Raw genomic sequence first — 24,103 nt, 5'->3', positions numbered from 1 at the left:
CGACAAGCATGTGAATTACCCAGAGCAGTCTCTGTGATGAGCATACCTTGTTTTGATACTCCCCACCCCCGAAAGCTTTGAACTTAAAGATGATAGAGATATATGCCTTGAATAATCACAACAAATTTTGTAGTCCTTCACATTCATTAGCTTCAAAGGAATACAAAATCACAGGAGTCTGTTTTATTTGCAGCATACACTTCAAAATTCAAATTGATTTACAAGTAAAAAAAAAAGTAGCAGCAAGAAAAAGGGGAAATAGTTAAAACTTGTAAGCATTTCATGTAGAGAGCTGGAAGTGAAAATATGCTACAGAGTCATCTGTGATCTCTCATTCTCACCTTTCCAATCATGAAAGAGTGTCATGATTTTCAGCAGATACATATGCTCCTTTATTTACCGCTAAATCTTACGGAGATCAAAGACTATCTCCAGGTAAATATGCAAGGGATTAGTTTTCCCCAACTTGATTGCTGTGTTATTTGGAAAATGTGATATTTCATATTCCCCTCACAAAGTGCAATGGCCAGGGTGGCCTGTGTGGAGAGACTGGTTGTTAAGCCACTTTGAGAACTGTAGCTCTGGGAGGAGTATAGGGGTCTCCTCACAACTCTCAACACCCTTAACAAACTACCACTCTCAGGATACTTTGGGAGAAGCCATGACTCCTTTAAAGCGGTATTAGAGTGTTTTAAATGCATGATGTGAATGTGGCCACAGAGGACTTCAAGGCCGACTCCAATTCTGAGATTCTAGACATCCACCTGCTTTAATAGCAGGTTTTTTGAGGGGAGGAGAGTTACCTACACCTTTAGACTGGCACTGTAGACATTCATTTTGTTACTAATCAATTTAAAGAAAGAATGCGTTTTCAGAAATGGAAAACTGCCAGCCAAAAATCATATCGGTGGGAAGTATTCCATGCACATTGATAAATGGAGGCGGGATGGAGCAGAAATTAACCGCAGGCTACTGCGAAGTTCTGGATTAATTTTGAAAATTTTCCTACTTAAATTGAAGCTCCAAAAGAGTGTGATGCAGGGCAGATTGATTGTTTTTTAGTGATTCTCTCCCCAGGGGTGGAGGAAGGGGGTGCGGTGGGGGGCGGGTCGCCCCAGGTGTCACCACTGAGGGAGGTGACAAAATGCCAGGTGGCACTCACTGCTGGGACTGCATCACGCTCGAGCCATGCATCTCTCCTGGGAGTGACGCAGTGGCTTGGGCACACGCATGCTCCGCGCTGCCCCAAACGGTTCGCCCGCCACCTCCCCCTCAGCTGTAGGGCGGCTGAGTGGGAGGAGGCAGGCAGACTCCTCGGAGGCCCCGCAGAGCGTCCTGCCCCAGCTCGCCCCGCCCTGCCGGCGGCTGGCCCCGCCCCTGGGTGCAGGGCACATGCACCACCCCAGGCGCCCAATTGGCTTGCTCCACCGCTGTCCCTCCCCCCTATGTTTTAGCTCTTCCTATTCTATCTGTAAGCTGCCTTAAGTCCCTGACAGATAAAACAGCAGGATATAAATAAATATAACGGTGATGATGTGGAGGATAGTGGGGTAGTCAACCTCCCTTTGACTACCTCTGCAGGAAAGACAAGAAGTAATAATAATATAATAATAATAATTTATTATGTATACCCTGCCCATCTGGCTGGGCTTCCCCAGCCACTCTGGGCGGCTTCCAAAAAAATATTAAAATACTGTAATACATCAAACACTAAAAGCTTCCCTAAACAGGGCTGCCTTCAGATGTCTTCTAAAAGTCTGTTAGTTGTTTTTCTCTTTGACATCTGGTGGGAGGGCATTCCACAGGGCGGGTGCCACTACTGAGAAGGCCCTCTGCCTGGTTCCCTGTAACTTGGCTTCTCGCAGTGAGGGCACCGCCAGAAGGCCCTCGGCGCTGGACCCCAGGGTCCGGGTAGAACGATGGGGGTGGAGACGCTCTTTCAGATATACTGACCTAGGCCGTTTAGGGCTTTAAAGGTGTGGGAGAAATTAATTCCACAGAGTGCTATTATTATTATTATTATTATTATTATTATTATTATTATTATTACATTCCACCTTTTTCCCTGACTTGGACTCAGCTTACTGGACTCCTTTCTAGGATCTTTTGCTTTTCTCATATTTTCCCCAAGATATATTCATTCCTTCCAGAATATTTTCCACCACAGTAATTTCATGCCACACCAGTTTTCATTTGGGGAATATGCATGCAGTTCTGTTACCTTCTACCACAAGGCTTGGGCTTGTCGTTGCCTTTTTTAAGGTCTATTCAAAGGGCAAACAAAGTGTTACTTGCAGAGGAGAGCAATAACCTGCACAGCATGTGGAAGCTGAAAGAGAGTGTTTAAATTTGTGACTTCTGCCAGGAGGCTTTCATGGTGTTATTTGAATGGTCCTCTTTGAGGAAACCTGGATCAAAGCAAGTTCCCTTGGGGCCAAGGAGAAATATTCCAGATCTAAATTATTGACCTATGCCATTTTGTCACCTTGAAGCATGAACATTAATAAAAAGAAAGAAAGAAAAAGAACAGCACATTGAGGTATTTTTCCCCATTAAGAAGAAATGTTCATTTTTCCTCTCCACTTGTCTCAACCTTTACTTATTTGATAAGTATATGCAAATTTAATATTGGCAGGCCTCTCTTGCTAGATGGGAGGAGGGAGGGCGCACTGGGTTTAGACAAATCTCTACGCCTGAGGCAAAAGTGGAATGCCTGAAACTTGTGGTCATTGCACTTTGTTGGGGGGAAATCTCGACGGCTTGGTATTAGACTGGTTTAAAATGGGTAGAGAACTTTAGTTAGGCCCATAAGATGCTCTGAAATTGGATGATGCAGTTATGCTGCCAAAGCTAAACAGGCTGAGCAGGAATACCTACTGATTTGAGCTTTCTGGAGGTCAAATAGGGCACAAGTGTAATAAACAGAGAACTATAGCCATAGTGGAAGTGGATGGAGGGGGTCAGCGGAGGGTAGGTGCAGTTCTGCGTGCTGATAAAATGCAGGTGATAGGGTGCATTTAGATAGGATTCTTTAGATCATTCACTATCCCGGTCCTGGATTTGTGTAATGGAAGTGTATAGAAAGTAAATCATATAATGGAGTTGCTTTCTAGTCGGCAAGGCAATTGTTCAACTCAGAAATCGTCTGTTGCAATTTGCTAGTCATAGAGTTGTGCCTAGTTACGTGAAGGTCTGAGAATGTGCATGGATTTTCAAAGGTCCCATCCCAAGGCATTGCTGTGTGAGCATGGGGAAAATTTTTTTTGCTAATTACTTCTGTGGGCAGAGTGCAGTCTGTGATAATTAATTCTCCCTAAATATGGTAACAAGCTTCCTTGGGGCTTCACTTAATGGTGAACCAAGCCTCAGGAGATAGCTTGTGGTTTAATTATAAAAAATCACGCGACTCTCTTGGCCTGTGAATAATAATAATGATAATAAAACTTTTCTCTTGCTTGTGTCTGTTGTTTAACACTGACCATTGTTGGCACAATTGAATGATTGACTCACTAAGTGAAAACAGCAGCACAATATTTAATGAAGGGTGGTGTTGTCATCAACGGTATAGAGGCTTGTGCTTCTCTGTTGAGGTTTCCAGTGTTTCGGGTGTTAATGAATCTTAAGTAAATAGTCAAGTTGTGCCATGGAACTTCATATCTAAGTTAGAAATCATATGCAAACTTACTTAGGTGCAAGTCTTGTTGAATTCAAAAGGAGTTATTTCTTTGTATAAGCATGCATAGGTTTGGGCTTCCCGAGGAGGTTGTTTTTGTCCCACTGTTAAATTTTGTAGATTTCATTAATCGAGTTGCAGAGGTTTCAAAATAACAACTCTCAGAGAGAGAGAAATGCCTATCCTGCCATGAGAAAAATGTGGTATTTTTGTGCATCGACTTCAAGATTCAGCTCAGACCCTAATCTGGCTTTTCCAATAACAGTTCAGCTCAGTCCAAATCGCTTCAGATGCTGCTCAATTCAGCTTAAGGTTCCAGGCCAAGTCTGCTTCAGGAAAAACAAAGTTTCATTTCACCGCCCCACTCCCCCCCCCCAATTGATGATTTCAGAATTTTAAAAAATGGGTATTGCTTTTCCCCCTTTCGAGGAGAAGTGAATGAAATTTTCAGGCATAGTGGATAAAGCCGGCCAAATTACAATAAAGTAAGTCTTGAGGTTTCTGAACTGGGCACCTTAACAGTTTGATTTTCTGTATATAAGAGAAAATGTCTAACATTTTTACAAAGCCATTCCAATAAGTAGAACAGATAACACAGAATTAAATATATTACACAGTTAAAATAATTATTAAAACCAGGTACTCTATCAGATAAGAGTTTGCTCCCCTGAAGAATTTAACTGATATTTCCCCACAAACTTTTCCTCTTCAAATTGTCACTTTTTCAGTAGTGTAGTGTTTCTGAATTCCATAATTCCTTGTGAAGAAATTCTCAGAGTTAACCAATTTTAACTTTATTGTATAGATAGATATGACATATCCAGCAGAATTCAACCTATCAGTGACCTATGGTGCTTCACCAGGGCTTGCAATATATGTTTTCTTCTTGCAATAACAAAAACCAGTGAGATTGGCAAAGATCCGGCAGGCAACATAGTGAGATGCAATGAGGTACATTGATTTCATTTTTCACAAATTGTTCCAGGCTCACAATCAAATCGTGAAAGTAGTATTGTCCATGTTGTGAGGGTACAATATCTACTTTTATATGAACCCAGAAGAGTGGCCACTTAAGCACTGCAGAAAAAGAAAAAGAAACCCCCAGGAAATATATTACCAAAAAAGGGGAGACCTAGAACACAGATTTACCTTAGCTAATTTACGTGCCTAAGTGCAAATTTAGAAATAATTTTATAAATGAGATAGAAATAGAATACATCTCATCATAGTGTGGAAGACTGACCAGGTGCTCGCCAATAAAGGGCAACTTTCAGGCTCCTGCTCTCCATTCTTTTTTCTTTAAAACTGGCTTGCTTTGGCCAGCCCTTCAAATAGAGGGTGTTCCTTTGCAAAGTAAGGCATATATTGCCACGCTGTTTAGAGTAAAACAGGGAATACGTCTGTGTGTCTTCAATGACATTCTTTCTCTGCAAAAAGAGAAGACGGAAAAGCTGTGATAGTCACATTGTCATTGGCATCTTAAACACTACCAAGTGCTATACAAACTGTGAGGTGCATACCACTGAACATGGGTAACAAAAAGAGTTTCTTAAACCAAAGGAATATAAAACAGCAAGATGGGATCTGTGAACATCTTTTAGGTGTTAAGCCTTGTGGCAAGCAACCCTGAAGCACTATCTCCCCAGATCCACACTTCAAAACCTTTCTGGCAGTGAAGGATATCTGCCCTTCTCCCCACATCACTACAGAAAATATTTTTGCTGGAGAGGGAACCGTTTTCAGGAATGCACATTGAAGAGGGAGCCCTTTGAACTCCTTTCCCTGTTCTCCTGATTAAGTCTAGAGGCCATCTTTGCTTCCAGAAAGCTTTAGGGAGATGGAGACTGGCAGGTGGAAATTTGCCCTGTCCTCATTACCCTCTGTGTAGCTTCTCTTCTGCACTCCTTCCTCCCACTTAGGGTCCCTGGGAATCCCACTTCACCTGAGACATGAAGTGGCAGCCAGGATGCTTTGATTTGTATTTTGAAGTTGAAAGAGGGCGTGAGTCGTTGGCGTCGATTTAGAAAGAGCACAAATGCAGGTTGCGTTTCCTTCATGTTCTTTTATGTCTGTGTTCTTGTAGCCACTGGGGTGCTGAAGTAGCTGAAATGAGAAAAAGGCAACAGCCACAAAATGAAGAAACATCTGCTGTGTCTCAAGCACCTGGAAACCAAAGGCCCAACAACACATGTTGCTTCTGTTGGTGTTGTTGTTGCAGCTGCTCATGGTATGTCACACAGTCTATTTGATACCATAGCTAGCGCAGGTAAATGTCAACCCAAAGCCATCAGTTGTCAGGCTTAACGTAAAAAGCTGGGGGGGCAGGCGGGCTTTTCTGTGCAGTAAGGTTGTTGCGCTATAAATGCTCATTTGATTCTCATTGCTTGCACATGTCTTCTCTCAACGTTGTGCTCATGTTGCACATTTTTAAAAAGAAAGTAATTGAACAATGTGATTCCTAAGCCTCTGTGCACGCATGCAACACACAGAGCTCCCTCCTGATAACGCAACCAATGCAAAACAAGAAGAGCATTTGTGTGCATTTGCTTTTTGCATATAATTTGACCCTCTCTAAAGTTGTTCTAGGAGAACTAGCTTTCCCCTAACCAATTTTAAAAGATGGGCATTTGAAAAGACTTTCCAAATTTTATATCTATGAAAACTCCCAACTGTAGAAATAACAAAAAAAATTGTAGCAAATAAATGCAAAAAAGTAGTTTTCTGATTATTTGGGGAAGCAGGGCATGGGGAAGAGAAAATGGATGATGATCTGTGCATTTTGAATTAATGGGAAACATGAACAAAACTCTCTTGTTTATTTCTACCTGATAATTTGACGAATAACCTACAGAATGTATTTATAGTTAGGATGCATTCAAATTCCACCGAGATCCTTCAACTGGCAAAAAGCCGTCATCTTAATGGGGATCAGGCCAGGAAATAGTTGCTGCTCAGCTCTTCCTAAAAGAATCATCAGCTCAGGAAATATGAGACTGAAATTTAGTGTTTATTTTCCTGTTTTTAAAATAACCTCAGATAACCATGTGATCTTTCTAGGCTGGGATAGCCTGCCTAGGGTGCCTGTCACAAAAGTGTATATATAAAACTTTTAATATAGCAATATTTATATGCATGTGAACAGCTCAGTGGCATCAACAGGGCTGCGGTTACAATACAGCTATTTACTTGCTTAGATGCTCTGGATTTCCCATGTGTACACATCTGTCTAGAAATGCCAGTAGCTAAAATTTCATTGCAGGGATGGGTACCCTCAGCCCCATGAGCCAAATGTCATCCTCTGAGTCTTGGGAATCTCCCCGGACCAAACACTCTCACAAACCACACCCCTCACCAGCCCTGTCTTGCACCCTCTGTGAGTGTTTTTGCTTGGCTGAAATGTGTCCTTGGACTCTGATAACATTGATTACTTGCTTGTTTAGAGGATGGAGAGAAATGTGTCAACGTGGAGAAACTGGGCTACCATACAAAGACAAAGTTTGCATTTGTTGCTCTGACCTGGCGATGGCATATCGCCCCAGAAAAGCTACCAGAAGGGAATGTGACCCCTGGGCTAATTAAAAAGGTCCCCCGCCTTGCTGTAGTGTGATGAAGAAACAGACCCCAAGATGGAGCAATGGTGTCATTAGGGCAGAACCTTGAGACAGAAATCCAGAAGTGTATGAAGTGTGAATCGGGGCAGTCTGCTTAAAAATGCAGACCGAGCAAAATCCCCACGCATCCCTGCCTGCAACTGTGTGATTTTATAAGCTTGAAAGAAACCATTATGCACAGAGAAGATTTCCTGCTCCATTATTCTGCCATTTCTCACCACACCGGTGGAGAAACCCTAGGGGAAGATGGTTTCCAAATATTTCTGGCCAACGGCACCTATGCCATTCGCCTTTGCAACCGCTGTCCGTATCACCGTTCATGTGTGTGAATCGTGCCTTGGATGTATGGGGAAGCCATCATGTGACCGTTTTCTCTCGTGGCCAAATGCAGTCCTCACACTGGCTACCAACTCACATCATCATCATCAACAACAACAACAACAATTTATTTATACCCCGCCCATCTGGCTGGGTTTCCCTAGCCACTCTGGGCGGCTTCCAACAGAATATTAAAAACACAATAAAACATCAAACATTAAAAACTTCCCTGATAGTCAGGTAGTTATTTATTTCTTTAATGGGTGGGCATCACTACCAAGAAGGCCCTCTGTCTGGTTCCCTGTAACCTCACTTCTCTCAGTGAGGGAACGGCCAGAAGGCCCTCGGTACTGGACCTCAGTGTCTGGGCTGAACGATGGGGGTGGAGACACTCCTTCAGGTACACTGGGCCGAGGCCTAGAAGGGCACTTTGATGTCCATGCTATATAGTCATGGACATCAACGTACTCTTCCAGGGTGAAGCCAAGTGTTCGTCTGGGAAAGGGGTGGGAAAATTGGTTGTTTTGAAGCTTTCTCCTGATTGCTTTTGCATGCTGGATAAGGAATAAAAAAGACTTTTTAAATATAGGTGAACATATAGGTGAATAATAGCAGTAGCAGCCAGTGTGGTGGGGCAGGAATATGGAGCCACCCTCCCGACACTGACCTCACCTCAGCTTACCTGGATGCTGGGTTTCCACTGGTACCCATACAGTCCTAGCTTGGCAACATCCTTCCCCACTCTATACCCATCCAGGTAAGCCTCATCCCTCCCAATTTTGGCAGGGCAACAAATCCACATCTCTGCCTCACCACACACACACTGCTAGTAAATAGTAGGGATAATGCAAGCTCTTCTCTGTGTTACACAAGTATCACCCATGGCTGTCAGCTAATAGAATTGTATTTTTGCTGCTCTTTAAAAGCAAGCTGAATTTATTTACATTATACTTCTCTGGGAACTTTTCTTAGCTTGATCGTTCTCAGATGGTATTTAAAAACAATGTTGCCCTTGGCAAGACACCAAAACTCCACAGTCCCCATATAGTAGCTTGTGAGTATTTAGGATCTACGCATCAGCATTCGTTGCTTACATGCCCCCCAACCCCTCACCAAGCCTTCAGTGTGTTTGTAAGTTGCAATAATGTCTGTCATCACAGATTATGTGCTGCTAGTTATACAGCGTTCTTGTGAGAGTTTGGGCAAGCCTGTTACAGCTTGCCTGCTTTAAAAAATAATAACGTTAGAAAGTTAGGATCAAAGTTGTGGTGGAAATGCCATTGCTTGCGATTCTTAGAATTAGATTGGACAAAAGTATGGAAAAAGAATGTAAGGAGAAACAGATTGGATGGCCTAATAACTTTTTTTCCCACCTCTAATATTTGCAGTGGAAGGGTTTTTTTAAAATTGGTTTTATTTCAGGAAACAGGGAAAGATACAGCACAGATCTTTGAAGTCTGTATGAATCAAATATATGATTCTAAAGGCTACTAAAATTACAGCAGCACATCCAACTCATGCTAAGGGGGGACAATGATGAAGTTGCATCTTAACTCTTTACATGATGACTGCTGTGTCCATATAGAAACTCAGGTTGACTCCTGTGGCCATTTAGCTCCAGCAAAAATAACAGTTGTGAGTTTCATCTTAAATATGCTCCTTGAATGGTGTAGGTGACCATGGAAATGACCATCATCATTTACGCAGAACTTTCTATGTACAGCCTGGTCTGCAAATAAAAAGTCCCTACTTGAAGGGTTTTCAATCTAAAATAGGCACAAGAAGCAACAGGGGAAAGGGAAGATGAAGGCAGAAGAATGTGTGACTATTTCAATTACACATACTCTGGCTTAGTCTCCACCTTACTATAACTAAGCAGATGATCCAAAGGCTTCGTGGGAAAGCTGAGCACAGCAGCACTAATGGTGGGGACTGTGGTTGCCATTTTCTCTGCAGATATCCATTTAGTGTGGCATTCTCAAATGGAGTTGTAGACCCACTGAAATGAATAACTAACTTTTACCCTCCCTCCCACCAAGCCTTAGTTGGATACAATCCATAGTGTCAGTCCAGGGCATTTGCAGGTGGAGCAAAGGCTGTCAAGAGGTGATTCATTGCCAGAACAGCCACATAGGTACCAGTGAAAATGAAAGCAAGCAACACCCCGCTCTGCCCAGCCGATTCACTTAAATTATCCAATTTTTCCACCTGCACATGGTGTGGGGACAGAGAATTTAGTGCATTTTGCAGCAGCATATCCCCTTCCCTCCCAAAGCCTCTTATAAAATCTGCTAAGGTCATTTTGATGCCCATTTTATAAATGACGAATAAATTGTTTTTCCAGACCATGTAGGCTGCTGTTGGAAGCCAGTCACTTAACGTCCATGCCCAATACTCATCCCCTGGACCACACTGTAATTCCAGTGGATTGACGTGCATGCTTCTGTTCCCGGTAAAGGCTTGGAAGACCTTTGTACCCTTGAGCTGGAACCTTTTTAAAAGCACCAGTCATCCTTAAGGCTGCATCTGTTTGACTGGCACATTTCATGTCAGGTGATGTTTAGTTTTCACTTTCACTGCAGCCAACATTTGAATCAAAATGAGGATTAAGCCTTTTGTTTGCACAGCAACTGATAGTTAAATACCCACACCTTTGTTCAGTGGATAGTAAATTTATGACATCAATCAAAGCATTAGATATGCCATGAGAACAATTAGCTGTTTAAGAGAGGATGTGCCTCTTCTGTCATTTATGCCTCTTTAATAATAGGCATTAGGCCACATGGTACCTATTAATACTGCAAGGTTTCTTAGCTGGAAATATAGACCTAAGAGTGGATGTTAAGGAATAAGCAAAAATGTCATTTCGTAGAAAGACAGACATCTCTTCTCATTAACTTTCTTCCTGCTGGTTAAGTAAGTTCACTGATGAATCAAGATTTCATTTGCAGTGAACCTTCACAAAGTAAGGGAAGATTAGTCAGAGCCTCTCTAAATGTAACTAAGTGTGATCTACACATTTTGTTTTGTTTAAAGCATGATATGGTTATCCTAGAGGCTGTGCCATTTGTGGATGCAGATGGGAGTGCAGGTGGGACTGAATGCTCCTCCTCCTGGTCAGAAAACCTTTTGTCTCTGGAAAGCTAGGGTGCATGAAATAATGGTTGCTTACCTGCTTATTTTCTATGTGCAGGGAAGTTTGGCATAAAACTGCTCTACCCCAGGATTATTTCACATGTTTACTTAATCTCTTTTTTAAAAAAAACAAAGAAAAAGACATAGTATTTGACTGGTGGGGCTTGCATTCAGTCTGGATACCAAGATCCAAGGAAAGAGAAGAGCCAAGGATACTTGCCTGCCTTAAGGGACAATGGAAGCTGATACAACTCACTCCCACAGGAGTCAATGATGGACAACAACTTGGAGGACTTTAAAAGAGGAGGTTGTCAGTGGCTACTAACCATGATTGCTGGGCTTTGTCTCCACCGTCAGAGGCTTAATGCTTCTGAATACCAGTTGCTTAGGAGGGGAGAGTCATCTTGTGCTTGGGTCCTGCTTGTGGGTTTCTCACAGGCATCTGGTTGGCCACAGTGAAAACAGAATGCTTAACTAGATGGGCCATTGGCCTGATCCAGCAGGCTCTTCTTATGGAAAATTCCCATCCCACTAAAAAAGGGAGGGAGGGAGAGAATTGCCCAACCTGCCCTCAGCTCCATCAAAAAATAGATAAGAAGGCATCCAGGTAGTGCAGCTGGGATATGGGAGGAACTCAGAGATGTAAAAACATACGCTGAAGTGAGATACCCACAGTGAATTTTTACCTCCCTTATCTCTTTCCTTTCCACCAATCCATTTTCCACTCAAGCTCTATCCACAAAACAATGCAAGAAAATGTATGCATGTGGTTGCATAGCCTGTGGGATTCTAAGAAAGTTATGATGCCCTTTGGTTTTAGCAAATAAAGTGTTGACTGACATTCAGAAGAAACCATGTGAGAATACCCTTGCTTGATATTTTTAAATTTTTGTTTATTTCAGCTGGCAAATTACTGCATTTGTATTGATATTACATCACTAGTTGTCTAAGAGAGGACCACAGTCTATTCTTTAAAAATGAAAAGAACTTATTTAACTATGCACTTGCCTAGTCCTAAGAATCATTCAAGTCTCTTTTACCAACCTTTGAAGCAGATTGGATCCATATTTTCATATGGATATGTCCTCCAAACCCTCAAATAAGATGACTCTCTCCCATTAGACTTCTTTAGTTCAGATGTTGAGAAATCTGCACCATATTCAATATATGCCTGGCATCTAAGACACACCTCATCTTGCTGCCACCTCCATCCACACAGAGCATCAGAGTGAGCATTTTTTTCTTACGAGAAGCAAGAACAACTGGTTCGAATTATGCAGCCTCACAACATCTTATTCCCTCTAGCAAGAACAACACTGACCCCCTGCTTGGCTGACCCTTTAGAGATGGTTAAAGCCATCAGTTATATTACAGCTGTAACAACTGCAACTATATAAGTAAGTTTCAATAATGACCTTGGCATCAGAATCTTCAGTCACACCATCTTCATCTCACCTTGGGGATGGGGAACCTGTGGTCTTCCGGATATGTACTAAAATACCCATCATCCCTAATCATTGGCCATGCTGGATGGAGCTGATGGGAATGAGAATCTAACAAAACATCTAGAGAACCACAGCTCCTCATTCTTGCTGTAATGGCTTGGCATACTTTCCTAATGTATTAGGACTAACAAAACTCCTTTTCCTTGGGGATTATAATTTTAGGGGGCAACTGATGAACTGAATTTGTGAAATATTTTTAAAGCCACTAATTCAGACCCTCCAAATGTCCCTATTTTCTGGGGTGTCACTGATTTAGAGAAGCCATACCAGTTTCTGATTTGATCCTGGAATGTACCACTTTTCCTTAGGATGTCCCTATTTTCATTGGAGAAATGTTGGAGGGTATGGAGTTATCTAACCCCCGAGCCATCTGAAGGCAATCCTGTATAGGGAATGTTGTTCTTTTTTATATTTAGTGTTTTATTATGTTTTAATATATGTTGGAAGTTGCCCAGAGTGGCTGGGGCAACCCAGTAAAATTATCATTATGGAATGGGATGTCCCTATTTTCACTGGAGAAATGTTGGAGGATGTGCTAATTCCATCAGGTGGCACAAGAGCCTATTGCGACATGTGCCTTGAAATTTGAAGAGCCCTGCATTTTAATAGAGCACTAGGCCCCTCCCCTCCCTGAACATGCCCTTTACTAATTAAATCACACCGCCCATCATGAAGCCATACCAAAGCTCAAAAACTTTCCTTCTGCCACAGTGTCATAAACATAAAGTGGATAGATTATTCAGAAACTGACAGTATTTCCGCCATTTCCCCCCAGTAAGTAAACAAACAGAAGTTTTACATTATTTTAATAGAGTGAAGTACAATACAAGGTCTTAGTTCTTCAAAAATTGGCTGTTGGCTCCTGACCTTCAAAGTGAAAAGTCAGAGTTGGGCATGGAAGTGTAAGGCCCAGAATGGCAGCAAGCCAGCACTGCAACCAGGTGAACTCAGCAGCCTTCAGGCTGCTCACTAAAGTACTCAGAGTCAGCAAAAGTCACTGTTGGCAAGAAACCTCTTCTTTCTGGTTTTGTAATTTGCCTCGATAGTCTGAAAGCTCTTGCTTCTGACCTTATTACACAAATATTTCTTTTTATTAAAAGGAACATTTTTTCCTTGTATGGGTTTAACAGCTAACTTGGAGTTATAAAAAAAAGTCACAACGTCCATGCTTTTGTCATTATTTTTACAGTGAATTTGTGAGGTGTCTGACAGCTATACATGTATTTTGGTAAAGACCTAGAGAGAGAGAGAGAGAGAGAGAGAGAGAGAGAGAGAGAGAGAGAGAGATTAAGTGTCTTGTTATCCATCCCACACCAAGAGCCAGATTTCTCTCCTGTTATTTAAATGTAGCTATCACTATAAAATTTGAGGCTGTCACATTATTATGGGGACGCGGGTGGCGCTGTGGGTAAAAGCTTCAGCGCCTAGGGCTTGCCGATCGAAAGGTCGGCGGTTCGAATCCCCGCGGCGGGGTGCGCTCCCGTTGCTCGGTCCCAGCGCCTGCCAACCTAGCAGTTCGAAAGCACCTCCGGGTGCAAGTAGATAAATAGGGACCGCTTTCTAGCGGGAAGGTAAACGGCGTTTCCGTGTGCGGCTCTGGCTCGCCAGAGCAGCGATGTCACGCTGGCCACGTGACCCGGAAGTGTCTCCAGACAGCGCTGGCCCCTGGCCTCTTAAGTGAGATGAGCGCACAACCCCAGAGTCTGTCAAGACTGGCCCGTACGGGCAGGGGTACCTTTACCTTTACCTTACATTATTTATAAAGATGGCTGGCTATATTATCACACATGGCTGTGGAGATTTTCAGAGTGGAAAGCAGTTTGAAACAGCGATTGATCTTCGTTGGTATATATACTCTCGGTCTCATCCCACTTCTGCCCCTGGTGACCAGTTTTTGAAGAAGAGGGGGGAAAGAACTCTGCGAAATGTATTTGACCAGAGGCAGCGGGGGGGCAGGATCCATTGGAGGAAATGCTTCTCTTCAAGCAGTTTTTAACTCCCTTAAGAGCTATTGCCTGCCTTCAGCCATACTTGGATGGAAGAAATTACTGAGTTTCACACTAAAAAAAACCCCTCAACAGCAGGCCTACAAAACTTGTGACCCATCAAGCTGAATGAAACCCACCAGTCACATATGGCAACCCACCAGGGGTTCGTTTCTACTTCCTGCTGGGTCTAGCCTACCCAGGGCTTTAGTAGGTAGCATCATCTGTCCATGTCTCATTGAGTAAATCTTCAGTAAGTAGCAAAGCAGGTTCATTAATCTGAACATTTCCAGTTTGGCTATTTGAATGCAAATAACTTCTTCGTACACTATTTTGTGAGGCTCTGGGAGTCTGCTTTGTGTTCCTTAATAGCCAAGTGATTCTGATCTTTAAGCAAGGGGTTGGTTTGAAGCTTGGTAGTTCTGCTCTCCGCTACATAAAGATTTTGCATTGATTCATCCTCCAGGACTGAATTATTGACCTTATCAGTTGCATTTACAATCAAGGGAGTAAATTTTTCAGGAGCCTGCAGCCTGGAGTAGCTGCTTATTCTTTCCCAAGTTCTAGCACTTGTGCCTCCCTGACAATGTCTTAAATCCTTTCCCTGGGAAGAGGACACCAGCGTTTGAGGGTTTTAGAACAACCACCTGGCCAACTGCAGAGATCATAGTGGTAGAACAGCCTCCACCAACCTAGTGTCCTCCAGCCAGTACAGGGCATAGATTTGCATATAATTTGCATTGATTTATATAATTATTTCTAAATATGCCTATGCATTAGCTAATATGAATTATATGCAAATATGTGCTTAGTCCACAGTGCCTGTTCAGTCTGCTGTCCAATTGCTCGTCACTGATGGGCAATGTCAGGGTATCCCTACTCTCTCCCTACTTATTGCCCTATGTCTGTGACTTGGCCTGACAGCCCATCAAACAGAAAACACCTTCAAATGGAGGTCTGTCCTCTGGTAGTCCTTCAACTAGAGGACCATCCTCTATAAAGTAGGACACATGGCCACCCTACTTAGCTGGCAGCCAATGGTGGGCTTGATGAGCTAGCTGCATTCTCTTCATTAATCCCTAGGGATATGGTACACCTGGGTTGCATCAAGAGAAGTTACCAGCTGTTAGTAGCGACATAATGAGGTTATGGGACAGACAGGGTCTGTAGAGCAGGTATCTACAATTCAATAAACAGAGAAGCCTTTGTTGGAAGCATGCAGAAGAGTGATGGAGACTGTAACCCTATGCCTACTTACCTGGGAAGATGTTCCATTGACCTCAGTGGGACATACTTCTGAGTATACATGTGTAAAAATGTACAGTGAGTGTGTATGATAACACTATTTAGCCTTATTAGAAGGCAGAGATGGAAATACTGTAACTTGCCATTTCCTGTGGCCTATTCAGTTTAGCTCTGAACACAGCCTGCTCCACACATCTAGAGTTTTCTTTCTCACACCTAGTATCACTTAAATTGATGGGTGAGGAAAGATTTTATGTTTTGTCCCAAAGCCCCATGCAAAAAAAAATAAAATAGTCTGCTACAAAACGGCTCAGGATGCAAAATGGGGGAAAGAAACGAAACCTCAGTGTCCTTTTGGCTTCTTAAATTGGACACCCCTCCCCACAAGATGCAGTTCTCTTTCCCATAAGACTTCACACTGTTTTGAATGTCAAGGTGCATTATGTGAAATTAAGACAAGTTCACCTCAGGACATAAACAATTACAAATCTGTATAAGGGTCAACTGAAGGGACAGGAAACAGTGGCAGAGATTAAGGTTGTCAATCCTCTCATATGTTTTTATTCAACAACTAGAGAACCAAGTATAAATGTGATACATCCACACATACAAAAGTATCCTTTGCAGAGTTACAGTTCTCAGCACCCTTAAACTACAGTTCCCAGGATCCTTTGTAGGACGCCATGTGCTTTAGATGTTCATTAGATGTATGGTGTGGTTGTACCTACATTTCATTTCATTTTACTCTCTTTTATTCAGAAGACTGCAGTTAAACCCAAGTCCATAAGACAGATACAGCATTGGCATGATTTCCCCTATTTTTCAAAAAATCGTCCATTGCTAGAAACTGTGAAGATAATGTGCTTTGCCAGCACAGACCAACAATGTATCATCTGTCAGTAAGTTCCCATGAGCTTGTATAGACTGCATTTGCCTAACAGGGGTGACATCATCTTGGTACACTCTCGGCTCAGCTCAGGAACTATGCAAAACTCATATCTACAAAGAATGGCCACCTGTGCGTATGGAAGTGATGTTTTCTCAGGCATGGTTCCTGACTGCTATGTATAGAGCCAACTTAAGTCTTCTTTCAGTTGAACGACCAGCAGCAGCTTGGGTGTGGTGCCTTTATTGACGGGATCCAGCTCACCCCTCCTATCAAATATTTACCCTTCAAACGGAAAATGATTGCAGTCAAGAAACTGTTTTCAGGGAGCTTGCTTGAAACAGTGTAATTGGGCTCACTGAAAATAATAAATATATTAATATCTTCCATTTGATAAGGACTGGGGAATTTTGATTTTTCTGACTTCATGGGCATATTGCAAGATAGTTTGGAGGGATTTCATGTTGTCATTTTAGTGAGGTTGGCATGCTGGCATCGTTGGAGACCAAGAATACCTGTTTAATCCCTTACTAGGAAATTCAGCTACTGTCCTTGCACCTTTATGAGTGGTGTGATGGGCAGCAGTTAGCAGGTAATGACATTGAACTCATTTGTATTGGGAGAGAGGCAGTGGGAGTGCTACCCTGTTGGTTCTCTTCACGTCTCAGGGGCTTTTGACACCGTTGCCAATGGTGTTCTTCAGGAGCAACTGAGGAAGGTGGTGGTACTATCTTACAGGGATTCTGCTCCTACCTGCAGGGTCGCTACCAGAAAGTAGTACTAGGCGATGGTTGCTCAGCTTCATGGCTTTGGACCTGTGAGGTCCCTCAAGAGCCCAAGCTGTCTCCTTTGCTATTTGACACCTATATGAAATCGTTGGGAGCTGACATCTGGGGATTTGGAGCATGGTGTCATCAATATGCTGATGACACACAGCTCTATTTTTCCATTCCATTGGAACCAGGAGAGGCTGTGAAGGTTTTGGACAGACATCTGGATGGGGGTCAATAAACTGGGGTTAGGGAGGGGAACAAGTGCTTGCGGGCTTTTCTGCCATAGGTACCAAAATAACTTGGTTGGCTTTGGATATTTTGCACCTTGACTTGGTGGGAAGCCTCAGGCAGCAGATTATCTTGGGTCAGTCTTGCCGATGAAACTCTATAAATAAAATTTATTATTATTGACATTCAGAAGACATCTTAAGGCAGCCCTGTTCAGGGAAGTTTTTAATGTGTGATATTTTAGTGTATTTTTGCTTTCTGTGGAAGCCGCCCAGAGTGGCTGGGGAAACCCAGCCAGATGGGCGGGGTAAAAATAATAAATTTATTATTATTATTATTATTATTATTATTATTATTATTATTATTATTATAAAAAGCAGCAGGTAAGAGAGTAGGGAATTAGACCAAGCATCAAAATAAAACTCTTGTTTTGAGTTTCCGAAGACACATCTGAAAGTTCTGACTTTAGTGACTGAATCTAACTCAGCAGCCCAGTTCACATTGGGCAAACCCTGACTTATGGTTTGTTTGAAGTGAAGGAACCATGATCCCCAGTTCAGGTGTAATGACACATGAGGGATCATGGTCTGTCGCTCACATTAATTAGGGGGGAGGAGTGAGCTGAGAGCCTTCTGTGCATTCACAATAATCCTCTAAGATTTTCTGCAACATGCAAACACTGCCAATGTTTTGATAATGGAATTATTAAAAAAAAAAAATTATCCCCTTCACCCCCTATAGTGGAGGATGAAAGATATAACTTCTGGCTGATATATTAGCTCACAGAATAATTTCCTGCTTGCAGAGGGTTTATCTTCCAACTATGTATCATTCCAAATCAGCTTAAAATGTCAGTTGCACCAGGAATAAGTGTCTGGGATTTTTAAACAGAACTCAAGCACTATCTCTGGACTCCAAAGAATTAAGCAACTCTTTCAAGACTGTCTCCTTACTTAAAACCAAGATGTTGTGGAATCCTTCAATTAAAAAGCAGCCCTACTCTTTCTTAAGACAGAAGGCAAAGAAGATAAACAGCCTTTAAAAATCTGGCAGAATATAAATATTCATCCATGGGGGGGCCCTACTGATGTGCTTAGGCATGCTTTCATACAGAATGTGCATCGTGTCTCCTTGTCTCTCTCCCTTTTTCTTCATTTTCACAATTTGGCTTCATGGAATTCTATTTGTACCTCTTACCTTCATTTTTGCTTCTCCTGTAATGTTCATTCGCATAGAGGGATTCATCCCATCATTTCTATTTCCAGATGTTAGTTGATTCCAAAGTGCCCTCTCCAAAGTATGTTTTAAACCTCCCCTGGTGCACTTTATGTTCCACTTTACATGACTCAACTTGCAGTTGGTTGGAGCAAACATTATGGATGGTCACTTACCTGTATTAAAATGGCCACAGTCACATACTTAAACGGGACATTTTGGTGGACCAGTTTTCATCACTTGCCTGGCAGTGTCCAAACAGCTCATATAGCAATAATCACATGATCACTGAGAAATGTGATATGTGATATGTGTTATGTACTTAGTGACATACTAGTCATAAACATTTGGCTTGTGATATGTTCACAGTACTGATCTGACAGTTGCTCTAACATGGTCTGGGGAATCCACGTTTAGTTTCATTCTGGATCAGGAATGATTCAAATGTGTGGGGCCGGCTTCAACTCAATAGTTGTGCTGGCAGGAGCCAGAGCAACGAGTCCTGCTGGGACAATGGGGCTTGCTCATTTCTGCTCTCCTGTATGCCCCTGCTTTCCTCAGCTCAGTGGGGTCAGGAGAAGCCCCAAAACAGCACACCAAGGGAGGGGAGATAGTTCCATCAGCAGAAATGCTTATGCTGATGGAAGAATCATATTAGCATGATGTTGAATTTCATCCAGGGTACCTCTAGCTCAGGCTTCCTCAACCTTGGCCCTCCAGATGTTTTAAGACTACAATTCCCATCATCCCTGGCCACTGGTCCTGCTAGCTAGGGATCATGGGAGTTGTAGGTCAAAAACATCTGGAAGGCCGAGTCTGAGGAAGCCTGCTGTAGCTGGATTGTCACATTGATTGCACATGGATGCATACGTTCCAGTTGTTGGATGAGAAAACAACCACAGTGCCAAGAAGATGATCAGTGCTGTATGTTTTCCCAGCACAGACAATCAGCTCTCACTCTAGATAGAGAGATTACGCTAAAAAAAAAAGAGGCTACGTATTCCCTTCTAATAAATAAGGCATGTTATTTATATTATTACTGTATCATGTTGAAGTTCAGTATTTACACTTTAAATACTCTAGGGGGTGCATTTACTCAGGGAAAATCAATAGTTAAGACTTCTGACTCAGTCCTATGGCACAAGAGCTTTCCACACATTTTTCAAAGGATCTGCTGACAAAGCAAGCTCAGCGCTTCCCCTTGCTGTTCCTCCTTTTGCCCAGCCCCATGCATGTTTAATTGGTGTCAAGACTTGTCCCTTCTTCCCAGTTGCCACTGTTCACCACTGTCATTTTTATGTTTTGTGTGCACGCACATACACAGACATTTTAAAATGGGCAGCAAGGAGAATAGCATGGATCACTTGAAAAGAGTGGAAGAGGGATCAGGGAGCTATCAGCAGTGCCATAGATCAGTGGGTGGGGATTACATACCTGCCAATTACATGCATTCAATAAAACTTTATCCAAATATGAATCAATGAGAAATGAAGAACTTTCACAAGTTCCATTTTCAATCATTCCATTGTAATAGATTGGCATTCCCTAAACACTTCAACCAGCATCTCTGCCTATAAGCCACATTTATTTGACTGTATTATAGCACACACAGCATCTGGGTTACAGCATGTTGCCATAGTGCAATGCATGCTGCATGCTAAGTATATACTTGCTGGCATAGCAAATATATAGGAATGGCCCTTTTGCTTATTATCCTGTATATGCTCACCTAGACAGTCACTGAATTCAGCTGCTTAGCCAGAACCTAATATGAATGCAGTTGGGGGTGTGAATGAATGTGAGTGATGGACAGGTACATCTTCATCACAATTTTGTCCCACCTTTCCACCTTATACTCTGGCTTCTCCTCAGATTGTATAAATCTTTCACCTTTTAAAGATCCTAATGCAGCTTTAAAGTCTGTGGAGACCTGCTGATATAAGAGACCAAGGTCACAAGTAGGATTCACAGCTAAATAGTATTGTACCTAAGTAACTCTGGTCCACAGTCCGTGCTCTCTGCCTACTATATCACACTGTCTACAACACAAGTTTGTGATGTTCAACATTTACTCCCAAAGCAGGTGCCTTATTTGTTCTATTGGCGCTTTCCCGTTTTATGAGTCTTCAGAAAGTCAACCGGTGCAAATTTTTCTCACACACACACACACAGTTCTGCTTCTCCATTGAAATCATAGTTACTGCTGCATTACTGAATCACTGCTGAATCATTGTTGCAGACCAAAGACCAATGACATAGTAATATTCTTATAGTGCCTGTAAGACAGAAATATGCTCGGAAACTGACACATTGTGGAAAAGGGGAGTTCTGGCCCCCTCGGTTCAGTTTTTAGCATACAATTCATGCTACGAAAGGGTTAAGTAATTATGGGAAAACACACTCTGTTTCCCAAGGGCAACATTATAACCCTGCTCAGTTTCTTAGAAACACTGGGTACACATGAATAGATATTAGTCCTGAGCCAGACTAGTGGGCTTATACCCCTCAAACATTTACATACCCCTCAAAAAGTATGCTCTGTGCTCAGCAGGGACACTTGAAAGGCACAAAGCTGTTCACCAAGAGATTTTAGGATTCATTCATTACTCTTAAACTGAGCTTTCAGTGTTTATATCTGACTACTTTTCTACACTGCTTAGGATGATTGGCATATGTTGCAAATGGCTGGTACTGTAAGGCTGAAATCCAGTGCACACTTACCTGGGACTCTGAAAGTCCCAGTAAACTTAATAAGACAGGTAGAAGATTTCACTAAATTCTTCACCAAAAGCAGAAGTCATAATTTTTAAGGCTCACAGTGTTATTGAAAATGGTGGCTGCCATTTCTAATTTACTAGTCAGGTGACCCATTAACCATAAACATGGATTATTGGGGCGGGGCATGGCTGGCCACAATTATAGAACTATCCCTAACCCTACTGAAAATCATTTTGGTTCTGTCAAGGCTTCAGGTGGTTTCCCTGATGAAATCTCAAAAAAATCAACTTTTTGCTTTAAGTAAAATTGCATGGATCCACTAGTCCCAGGTTTTCCCAGTTTTATCTTCTGTATGGTGAGTTTCTTCAACAGCCCTTGACTCCAGTGCTGTAGAGAATCAGATGGTACCCACAGAATAACTTTACTAACAACCTACATTAATGCTTTCTGTGGGTCCTGGTTAGGGCTGTAAGCAGCCCCATGGGGGGGGGATATCTAGTCTTTGTTTTCCTTAGAAATCCAGAGAAGCTCAAGCAGAAACTATCCCAAACTCCATTTTTTGCCTAGTGGCAACTATAAATTAGCTTACTGTATACCTACTGTTTTGTTGTGAATAATATAATAAGAGAGAAACAGGTCTTTGGGTACAGAAATTTACATTGTTCTCAGCATCTAGTAATTGGAAGTAGATTTGATTTTGATTTTTTTGCTGGAAAGCAAACATGCTTTTATTGGCTTGAAGAGATTACTGGCCAAAGTGCCATTTATCACAGTGGTACATATTGAACTCACAGCCAAGGAGTATTCCTTGCACCTTAGTATTAAAACGATGGCTGGAGGCTCAATACATATGTTTTATTTATTGAAGATGATGTATAGTTTGCATTAACTCTCTGGACAATGTCATCAATCAACATAAGACAAGCTCCCAGTAGTGCTAGGGCATACTGTTGTACATAGATATGTTTTTACACCCAATTACATTGTGAATAATAATATGACTTCTTAAAGATATATACTGAACATTAATGACTCTAGTTGAAATAAATAGATGTTGCATAGTAGCAGTACCAGATTTGCTGGATTGTGCCCCAGTTTAAACTAGGCAGGTGCGCCAAGTATTGGGGACTGAGGGCTCTTCAGCCTCCCAAAAAATTCAAGGAGGGGGCTGCCCCCCCCAAAAAAAATCCTGTGGCCCTGCTCTGCCTCCTCTTCCCTGCCCATTGTCGCACAGGTAGAAGGAGGCCAATTGTGGAGCCCGGCAGCTATGCTCCAGGACTGTGTGGCAGCAGCTCCCAGCGAGATCTTGCAAGGAGCAACACAATTCTGGTAGGTGACATTTCGGCCAGGTGGAGGTGACACCTTCCTGTTTCACCTCAGATGGCAAAACGGGACAGGCTGCCCCTGCGTAGATGCCATACTGATACAGTATGTCTGGCTTTAAATACAAATCAGGCAACTAGTCAGGTAAGGAGCTTGAACAAAAAGGGAAAACAATCAATCCTACTATTTTTAACAGGCCACATCATGTCACAGAGAGAGCATGGGAGCCAATGTTACAAGTTTCTATACTTGAGCACTGAATGCACAATAACATTTTGAAAGAGGAGCCATCTAGTGGCTAGTAGCATTGCTGAATCTGAGCTGCCAGAAGACATTGCAAGAAATGCCTCGCTTAGAATTTATGAAAATAACAACTGTTGGGCCTTTTAAATAATGACAATATGGAACATCTTTTCTTTGTTCTTTTCTTCTCTTTTCTGTTCTGTTCTTTTCACATATGTGTTCCAAACATTAAAATATATAGAGATTCAGTTTATTGTCAGGACTTTTAATCACTGAAACAAATAAAGATTACAAAAGTTACAATTGAGGTGTTGATATTAAATATACAATCTGTCTCCCTTGGTGTTCCTTTGAGTAGAGGAGATGGAGGAGTCTTAAAAGGTCAGGGGAATCTCTTTTTATGATGAGTATTCCAATGGTGGCCTGCATTTGCCACCAAGGCAATGTCTCCTTTAAGAATGCAGGTTCACATTAAACCTCAGTGTTGTTTTATATATTGTATATTCATTGTTTTAAATTAATTCTCTCTAGACAAAATAAAGTGTTGTACTACATTGCAGCCTCACTGTTAGGAATGAAGATAGAGGGGACAGTACAGGAAGGCCGACACACACAACTAAAATGGAGAGTATTCAAGTCATAGAAGAGTGGTAAGTTTGCTGTTTGTCTTCTCTAATTGCCTCTTACCATAAACTATGATGGCCGCGATCTTCTGCACACATACTTGGGACTAAGTCCCACTGAACTCAATGGGTGGTATCAATGGCTACCTTAGCACAAAGATCCGTTTGTGCCATGGAACTTTCTTCCCTCTCCTCTTCCCAAATTTGCTCTGGACAGTTGGGGAAAACACAGAACAAGTTGAGGAAGAAATGAGTAGAGGGGAAGGAAGTTTCATTGTGTAGCCAGAATAAGGTTACCAGATTTTTTTCAATGAATCCGGGGACACTTTTCAACTTGGATTTTGCATGGGGACTGATTTGTAAATCCGGGGACTGTCCCCGGGAAACGGGGACGTCTGGTAACCTGACGGAACTACTTTGTTGTGGCTTACATCTGCGTAAACATGTACAGGATTACACTGTTAGTTGCTTCACTGTGTGTGCTTTCCTGTAATTCATACAAAAGCAACAACCAGAAATTTGAGTTTCAATCAGCTGGTCTTCATGTAATATAACAGCAAAGGAGCATTGCTGATGCATGGTTGTGGTATAAATAAAATAAAATCAAGCATGCTTTCTCCTT

At 42.1% G+C, this 24,103-nt stretch overlaps 1 protein-coding gene across 6 annotated transcripts in view; it reads left to right on the top strand.

Moving 5' to 3' along the window:
* Positions 1 to 24,103, top strand: part of RGS17 (regulator of G protein signaling 17) — a 64,946-nt gene that overhangs the window by 35,382 nt on the left and 5,461 nt on the right. Inside the window, exons 2-3 of one of the 6 annotated variants that reach the window (XM_053382211.1) lie at positions 5,757 to 5,900; positions 23,419 to 23,508. In XM_053382211.1, the coding sequence (XP_053238186.1) occupies positions 5,782 to 5,900; positions 23,419 to 23,508 (209 nt within the window). In that variant the 5' untranslated portion in view covers positions 5,757 to 5,781. Of the gene's footprint in view, positions 1 to 5,756; positions 5,901 to 23,389; positions 23,509 to 24,103 lie in introns of those variants that run through there. The other 5 variants (XM_053382206.1, XM_053382207.1, XM_053382212.1 and 2 more) reach the window with 5 other exon arrangements.

Source organism: Podarcis raffonei, chromosome 3, assembly GCF_027172205.1.
Source record: "Podarcis raffonei isolate rPodRaf1 chromosome 3, rPodRaf1.pri, whole genome shotgun sequence".
NCBI classification, from domain to species: Eukaryota; Metazoa; Chordata; class Lepidosauria; order Squamata; family Lacertidae; genus Podarcis; species Podarcis raffonei.
This window is presented reverse-complemented; position numbering and strand designations above follow the sequence as displayed.